We start from the raw sequence: 9,367 nt of genomic DNA, 5'->3' as shown, positions 1-9,367 counted from the left end.
CTTTGGCTTCTAGATTTCTTCTTCTTGTTCTTTTTTAATTTCTTCTATAGTAATTGCTCTGGAATTCCTGATTTTCTGTTCTTTCTGGAGCCAATCTTTGTCATACTTGTTCCTCCCGCACCCCAGTAGGTCATTACTGCGATTCACATTTTTCCCTGCAAGCATCATCTTTTATTTCGTTTTATTTTATTTTAATTTTTATTTTAGATAGGGTCTTACTATGTAGTCCAGCCTGGCTTTGAACTCCCTATGTAGACCAGTGCATCTTCAAACTCATAGTGATCCTCCTGCCTCAGCCTCCCAAGTGCTGGGATTACAGGCGTGCACCACCAAGCCCAACTTCTGTGCCCAGCTTATAATTTTATTCTGCTACCTCCTGCTATAGACCTCAGGTCCTCAGACAAATGGCCCAACAGGCCCCTTACCTAGATTCCTGCTCTCCGAGCCCCACCCACCTTATCAGAAATCCTGGAAACTAGACCTTTCCTTAGAGTTCCTTGATCCTGGAACGAACTCTGGTGCAAATGAGTTCAATCCTGGATCCTTGTCTTGGATTTTGTTTTTCGGTTTCTTTTTAGCTCTGTAAAACAGGGTTTGGCTATGTAGTTCATGCTGGCCTTGAACACACTGTATAGCTCAGGCTGGCCTTGAACTTGCAGCAACCCTCCTGTCTCAGCCTCCTGTGTGCTGGGATTGCAGGTGTGTGCCACCATGCCTGGCCTCTTCTAATAGATTTTGGAACTAGGTGTAAGGACTTCAGTCTTAATCCGGGCTGGTCTCATTAATAAAGAAGCAAAGAAAAATGGAGACTATACTGAGGGTGTTTTTAACCATGTCACTCGGGAAGCAGAGAAAGCTAATCCACAGAAGGAAAGGACAGAATGAAGTAGATCTAAACGAGAACCAGAAGTGGGACCAAGCTAGTGTGTCCTGAATTTCATGTAGCTTTTTTAGTTCTTAATTGTGGTTCCATTTCTTGGGGGCTTGGAAGATGCCCCAACATCTGATTTAGAACTCTTTCTCTTCAAACTAGTACATTGGTTCCTTTTATGGTACTGGCACCCAAAAGCTCTAACATTCAGCTCTCTATCCTAAGTCCCCGTTTCCTCCATCAAGTCTTCCACTGCCTGTTCCAAAACTCTGACTTCTCCTCTGAGTTTCCAGTGTCACATTTATATACTTGGGGAAGAGCTGAAAAAATGCTTGCCCAGCTGTACCCAAGAATATTCAAAAGTTCTTCCATTCCAGGTATGAGTGAATTTCATATAGAATCTCTTCATCCTATTTCTGCATTGAAATCCCTACAGCTCTGACCCATGGTTATGATCTTGTGACTTGATTCAAGAGGAAGACTACTATTAGTTTAGTATTTTTGTGTGTGTGTCTTTTTGAGACAGGGTCTCACCATGCAGTTCAGGCTGGGCTTGAGCTCACTTTGTAGTCCAGGCTGGTCTCAAACTCACAACAATCCTCCTGCCTCAGCCTCCCAAGTACTGGGATTAGAAGCATGTGCCACCATGCCTGGCTCTTAGTTTAGTATTTTGCTATTTATAGCACAATTTGCAAAAGGTTTTGCTTTAGGCGACTGCTCAACATTAATTGTGTGACAGTACCCTTGCAATTGGAAAACAGTTGCATAGAACACAGAACCCTGGAAAACAATTATACTTCGTAAGCATTAAAAACCAGGTTGTATATAGAAGGTCCATTAATAATTCATAATATATAAAAATTGTGGTATATTTATAAATGGAACACTTCATGGTTAAAAAAAAAAAAAGAATGAAATACTGACAATACACAAGAACATGGATTAATTTCAAAACTGTCTTGTTGGAAAAAAGTCAGGCATGGTATATGTGAGCTGATACTGCATGACTCCATGTGGATAAAGCTCATAAACAGGCAAAACCAACTGTAGTGACAGAATTTGAAGATGTGGGTTTCCTTTATGGGGGATACTGGGTTAAAAGAGGCAATGAACCTTTCAGGGGTAATGGAAATCTTTTTATGTTGAAATGACAGTGGTTGAAGAGCTGTTATGGTTTATATCTAGCTGTCCCCCAAGAGCCTCATGTGTTCCCTGGTGGGGTTTTTAAAAGTGATTGGATTTGGGGAGTTCAGAGCTGACTTGCTGTTAGGAGGTGGGGTCTGGTCTGAAGAGGTGATCACTGGGGGTGCGACCTGATAGGGTGTATCTCCCTCCCCAGCTCCCCCATGCCCTGAGCAGCCAGCTCTCAGCCAGGCCCCTGTGCCTTGCTGTCCTACCCAGGAGCCAGTCAACTATGGACTGAGATGTGAACCAAAAACTTTTTTCCTCAAATTTCCTCAAATTGTGTGGTTGGGTATTTTGTCCCAGCAACAAGGAAGGTGTCTAAGACAAAAGGTGTATGCAAAAGGAAAAATTCATCAACATGCATTTTCTTGTATGTTAACAATTCCTAATTTAAATATTTAAACGATGGTTGGTGGTGCACTTCTACAATCCTAGCACTCAGGAAGGCTTTGGTGGGAGGATTGCCAAATTCAAACCCAGTCTGGGCAACTTAGTGATTTAGCAAGACTCTGTCTCCAAAAATTTAAAAAGGAGTGAGGATGTAGCTCAGTGTGAAGCCTCTGAGTTTAATACCCAGAACCATAAAATTAAGAATGCAAGTAATTTAGCTAGTAGAATTGGGTCCAAGACAAAACAAGCACAGCTGGGCTATCTTTATAGTTAAACCTATGCTCCTGGCATTTATTTCTGAAAGTAGACTGTAGTCCCTCCTCAGATCAGCTCTCGGTATTAAGAATATAATTCAGATACATAAAGTGGTACGTTGGTTCATGAATTCAATTCTCTCCACAATTCTGGTTGCAAACCAAACTGGATGAGAATTGAATCAAATTTCCCCAAAAGGTCAACAATGAACTTCACCATTAAATTTGATTCGGTTCTCATCCAACTCAGTTTGCAACCAGAACTGTGGAGAGAATTGAGTTCATGTGTAAATTATATAAACACCCACAGAGGCAGAATGTGCTATTGCACATTATTACTCACAAGTAATAAACTGCTGGAGGCACAGCCCCGTGGTGCAGTGCTTGCTTAGCATACATGAGACCCTGAGTCCAGTCCCCATGAGTGTCAAAAAAAAAAAGATGAAAATGCTATAAACTGAATGTATTATACACAACAATGGGGGTGAACCTTAAAAATAACTATTTTTAAAAGAAACAGAATTAGATATGTAATAAATTTACAAAATAAATACATTTGTACATGAAATAATATACAAAGGCACATACAAAGAAAAAATTAAACTTCAGAATTTTTATATCAGAGTCAAAGAATAGAAATGGAGAGGAATTTCTCATATACATACGCAAAGAAAACAAAAAAGGCTACAAACAGACAGTGACGATAATGTGTCACAGTTGAATATGATTAATTCAACCTTTTTACCCAAAGTAAAGCTTAAAAAAAACTGATAGCTACTTTTCTTTTTTCCACTACCAGGAATTGAACTCATGACCTTGCGCTTGCCAGGCAGGTGCTGTGCCGCTGAGCTAAATCCCCAGCCCTCTTAGTTACTTTTCTCATTGCTGGGACAAATACCTGACAATCATAAGTTAAAGGAACAAAAGTTCATTTCAGCTCACAGTCTGTAGAGGTTTTGGTCCATAGCCAGCTGGCTCCAATGCAGGGCAGCATGGCAAAGGAGAAACAGTCCATGGCAGGGCAGACAGGAGTCAGCAAGCAGCAAGCAGCAAGCCTGCCTTTCTTCTGTCCCTTTAGATTCTATCCAGGCTACAAGCATATTGGTTGGTTCTACCCACACTCATGGTGGGGCTTCCATTATCCTCACTCAGAACTATCCTAAACCAATCAGTGAACAGATTAAGTACCACATATCCTTAATCCCACTATCACACACCCTGGATCCAGCCACCACTGAAAATCACCTATGAGCACACATGTCTCTGGTTGGGGGGGATATTTATACACAAGCTACAATAGCTGACTACTCCCACTTTGTTGAAATGCTTTTCTTGTGAAAGTCCCACTTTGTTGAAATGTTTTTCTTGTGGAAGCATGTCATTTCTCCATTTAAAACTTTCCACTGGCTTTGGGTTTCACTTGTAATAAAATTCAAACTCCTTATGCCATTCCACAGCCCAGCCCCTGGCTCCATCCTGTTCCTCCTCTTGCTCATTGCTCTCTGGCCTCACTCACCTTCCTTCATATGCTCCTAGCTCACACCCGGCCCAGGTACCCTTGCTTTTCCATCTCTGTGATTCTCTTCCTTCATATCTTCACAAAACATTCTGGTCTTTGTGCAAATGTTGGCACGAAGCTCTGAGTCACTTAGGAGCTCACTTTCACAGGATATTTTATATAATTTTTATATGCACACACACACAACAATGAAATGCCTGATTTGATCTTGTATCATAAAGTTTAATAACATGAAAAACACTTATAGTTTACACTCACAAGGAATTGACTTTGACCTCTTCTTGTGGATTCCTTTTATTCAACAAAATCAATTGGACTCTCCAAATTCTCGCACAAATTACAGGTAGAGCCAGGCATGGTGGCATACACCTGCAATTCTGGCACTTGGGAAGCTAAAACAGGAGGATTGCTGCAAGTTCTAGGGTAGCCTGATGCCCAAATACTGAGAGAGAGAGAGACAGACAGACAGACAGACAGACAGAGAGACAGAGACAGAGAGAGAGAGAGAGAGAGACTGAGAGAGACACAGAGAGAGAGAGAACATTAAATAAATGTGCAAGGTAGATGGTCTGTACACTCAGTATTACTTTTTCCTCACCTACTTAGTATCTGCTAAGTTGCATATCTCTCTCTATTAAAAACAATCACAGTGTTATAGTATTAAGTATCACAAGCAGCATTTTTTTTTTTTTTTTTTTTGAGACAGGATCTCACTATGTAGCTTTGAGCTCATTATGCAGCCCAGGCTGGCCTCTAACTCAAGGTGATCCTTCTGCCTCAGCCTTCCAAGTGCTGGGATTATAGGCATGTGCCACTATGCTCAGCTCACAAGTAGCACTTTAAAAAATGAAATAAATTATAACTAAATTTAATAAAAAATATCAGAATGTATCACACAAAGCCTTATCTAAAACAGCTGACAGTCCTACTGTTGGCAAAGAGCAGGGCTCACATCAGAAAATCCTAGGTTCATTTATCAAACAGACAGTATGTAGCTTAATTTTATATTGTTACAACTCCTTGTGACTTACAGAATGAAGTATGTGAGAAGTTATTTGCTGATTTAAAAAAATCCAGTAGAAGCCAGGTGTAGTGGTGCATGCCTGTTATCCCTGCACTCAGAAGGCTGAGGCAGGAGGATCACTGCAGGAGTTCAGGCCATCCTGGGCTACAAAATGAGTTCAAGGACAGACTGAATTGCATAGTAAGACCCTATCTCAAAAGGAAAAAAAAATTCGAGAATTTTCACTTGACTTTCAGTGAAGAACTTTAAGTTTCTCTTGGGGAAAGGATGTCACTAATATGATATGTACATCAACTGTAATATATTACTTGAAATAGTACAAATTTTTCTCAAAGAGATTGTTTCATTATCTTAAAAAAGGAATAAAATGGTGAAAAATACAGAAACATATTCAAATTTAGTTGTTGGACCTGGAATAGCAAACAATAAAAATATTGAGAAAATCTTCACTCTAACCAGTGAACATTGATTTTATAGCTCATTTTAAAAAGAAAACATTTCTTGCAAATGAAAGCTTAATGGCTTAAAAATTAAAACATCATCTGAAAATACAGAATGAAACTGCCAGCAAGTCCCTCATTATGTTAAAAAAAAAAAAAAAAAGAGGTGGTATTGTCATAATTTTCTATTGGTCCAAGGAAGGAGATTAGGGCACAGCCAACTGGCTGGGAAAGTGGGTGTGGCAAAGAGATCCAGGATGCATGCACAGAAAAACAGTTTCTAAACTCTGAGTTTGGGGCCAAGCACAGAATTCTCTTTTCACTTAGATCAAGCAGGTCCTTGATAGGATGGTTTAGATCTGACCTCAGCCTGAGGAGTGGGGGATACAGAGACGGAGACATTAATCTCAGTTGCCACCATTCTCTCTTTTTCAGAGGACTGCTTAAAGCATGCTTTTTTCCTATGTTAACTGGTCTGCACTCACTCTGCAGAGCATACTTTATGGTTTCATTTATAACAAAATCCTACCTTTAATAAGTGTAAAGCCTCACCACCTTTTGTGTGCGTCTTGACTAATTCTTTGATCAGGTTATGAACTCAGAATCTGAAAGAAGACCACAGCACCCCACAACCCCAGTGATACTTTTACAAGTTTTAAAGTGAAAGGCAGTTTTTCCATTAAATTGAAAGAAATATGGCTCATACTGTGCTCAAAAACTACTTCATCCAGCGTGGATGGATAGGGTGCTTATGCTTTGGGTAACAAAGCAAATAATAGCAAAAAACTATACTTTTTGGTGTTAGGATATCAACTCATTATCACAAAACTAAGGCCTGCCTCTACAAGTTGCACAAGGTATTTATGCTAGTTATATATACAGCAAGACAATTTTCTCGAAGAACTACTATGTACACTGCATAGAGAAAAATATATTTAGAAGCAAAAAATAGCATTTAGGTCAATGAAAATTATACAATTTATTATGGACTTTCAAGCAATGGAACAGCAAATACGATCAACAAACATGGTAGCAATGCAAAATATAGTAAGAAACCACTAAAATCAAAAGATAAAACACTACATTCAAATGTATATAAGGTTCATTTGATTTCAAAAGCATAAATGATTGCATTAAATTTAGGGTTTTGTGAAGAAAATAAATTACAAGAGCCTAGTACTTCATTTACACAGAGAAAAGATTGACATACAAGAAGTTTAGCTATCGGGTCAGATGAAGATTAAGGAATTTATTGCTAAGAAAACATGGACACACATTATTGTGATTCATAACTGCCTAAGTATGTGACCTAGGATTTTCAATTTTGATGCACTAAAAAAATAAATAAATAAAAGATCAGGCTCAATACTAGGTCAGATGTATATGTGACAGGTCCTCACGTAGTCTGTTCTGGAAGAAACCTAGCGGGTATAGCTCAGCGGCATGCGCGCAAGGTCCTGAGTTCGATTCCCACAACCAAAAAAAAACCTAGGAGCATGGTCTTAACTAAAACCTTTCCTAATTTGCTTCTGTATCATTCACACTAAGATTTCTTTCTACACTGTAGTATAAAACATTTTCATATTGTATTGTTTTTATCCAATCTTACACAGTAAAGATAAATATTGTGACACTTGTACTTTAGATACTGTACCTGTATGTATATATGCGTGTGTGTGTATGTGTGTGTGTGTGTGTACGCTGGGTTACAATGTAAAATCTATTTGCTACTGTGAGTTGTGGTTCCTAACACGCAGTGGTTAAAAGTTAGCAGAAGACAATGTTGACTAAGTAACACACCTGTAGAACTGTTTGACCCAAGGACCGCGGTCTCTAGGCTAAATTGTGGAGAATACTGAATATGAATGTAGCTATAAAGCTTACTTTGTAGGTAAACTGTAGCGAGGCTAGAGACTGACATAATGAAACGTCTTTTAGAAACATTAAGTTGCCTCCATTCGAGACTGAAAGGGGTAGAATCTGAGGGCGTTTCTTTCTGTCACATAAGGGCTTTTTTTTTTTTTTTTTTTTTGGCCTTTTTTGAGACAGGGTCTCAGTATGCAGTTCAAGCTGGCCTTGAGCTCACTTCGTAGCCCAGGCTGGTCTCGAACTCCCAACGATCCTCCCGAGTGCCGGGATTACAGGCGTGCGCCACCACACCCGGCCACTTAAGTAGTTGTAAAACGGTCCAAAAACGAGAGCCTAATTGGAATCAGAGGGACAGTAGGAAAGGAGACAATGAAGGTAAAGCATGACACCAAGAAAAAAAATGGATAGTGTTTTAGAGTTAGGAGAGACCTTTGGAATAATCGACTCCATCACTATCTTGGTGCAAACTGGAAAGTAACAGAAGAGCAAAATATTGAACCCGCTCTCAGAATGTCTACGAAGTTACACTAAAAAAAGTAGTAGTTTTTTTTAGTAGTAGTACAAAGTAGATTGTTTATCTACTTTGGGTTCCCCTGAGGATGTGGAAGGTGCGCCCTCAAATCTACTTTCTATTGAATGAATTAAACTTTCAATCTATAAAATCTGAATTCTAATTGTTTCACCACAGGTGTGACCGATCCACGCTCCCCCCTACCCTGTAATGCGTCACTTTGCATTCTTTTATCAAGTACGTCCACTAAAATACCACCGCACCCTCCTCATAAGTTCGAATTCTGCTGATTTCAGCAGTTCGCGCGCACGAAGTTTTCCCACTCTACGGCGCTGTCGAGCGTTTCACGACAGTGCCCACCGCGGTCGCGCGGGGCAGGCAGGAGTAGGTCCGGGACTGCGAGGCGCGTGGGAGCCTGAGTGGCGCTGTCAAGATGGACGGCTCGAGGGCGAGGTTCGCCTGAGACGGCCTCCTCTCTTCTTCCCCTATACACAGAGCTGCGGAGGCACCGGGCGCAGGCACAGCAGCCGGAGCGCGCGTCCCTCTCCGTTTCCCCGACCTCTGCCTTGAACGCTCAGCTGACAACTCCACCTCATACGGAAGGCGGAAGGCCGCTGTCGGGCGCAACCTGGCGCCATGGCTAGGTCGATCCCAGGCACGCCCGGCCAGGGGCCAGGGAGAACCCCAAGCGCGCCTCGGTTTCCGGGTGCAAATAGGAAGCTCCTCGGGAAACCCCACACGCCTCCCTCTGAGCAAAGGCTCAGAGAGCGTCTCTGTTTCCAAGGAAACAGCCCGGTGTCGTGACGTCACTTCCGCCGGCCTGTCTGGACTCCAGACTGTTGGGAGGAAAAAAGGAAAACGGAGCAACAGCCACGACAGTGGACGCGAGCGTCTCCTCTGTGCGCATGCGCCCGCTGAGCGGCCTGCTTCTATTTATGTGGGGGATCCAACATGGCGGCCGCGGCGACCCTGACGATGGCGGTGGAGCCCATCAGAACATAGTAGCGGGGAAGGAGACACGGTCGGCACTCACGGTGGCGTCGGCGGAGACGGCTGAGGACGGTGGAGGGCAGAAAAGCGACGGAGTGCAAAAGGAAGGGCGGGCAGGCACGCGGCGTGGCGTAGAAGAGACCGCCGGCTCGAGCGCTAGCCGAGGGCCAGAACAGTGGGGATGGCGGAGCCGCGCCGAGTAGCGTTCATTAGCCTGTCACCGGTGAGGCGGCGCGAGGGCGACTTCGCGGGCGCCGAGCGCGAGCCCGAGTACCCCCGCGATCCCCCCCGGCTGGAGCCGCAGCCGTACCGCG

The 9,367-nt window shown here is 42.4% G+C and overlaps 1 protein-coding gene across 1 annotated transcript; it reads left to right on the top strand.

Annotated features, from left to right (window-relative positions):
• Nucleotides 1-7,784: 7,784 nt before the first annotated feature.
• LOC106146745 (ubinuclein-2-like) lies at nt 7,785-9,367 on the top strand (the record flags this gene model as incomplete). Its single annotated transcript, XM_013504950.1, is given in 1 exon segment — nt 7,785-9,367. A coding segment is annotated over 1 exon segment (133 nt), but the record flags the coding sequence as incomplete, so codon positions are not given.

The sequence above is a fragment of the Chinchilla lanigera genome, unplaced genomic scaffold (genome assembly GCF_000276665.1).
Source record: "Chinchilla lanigera isolate Chin_1 unplaced genomic scaffold, ChiLan1.0 scaffold00093, whole genome shotgun sequence".
NCBI classification, from domain to species: Eukaryota; Metazoa; Chordata; class Mammalia; order Rodentia; family Chinchillidae; genus Chinchilla; species Chinchilla lanigera.
This window is presented reverse-complemented; position numbering and strand designations above follow the sequence as displayed.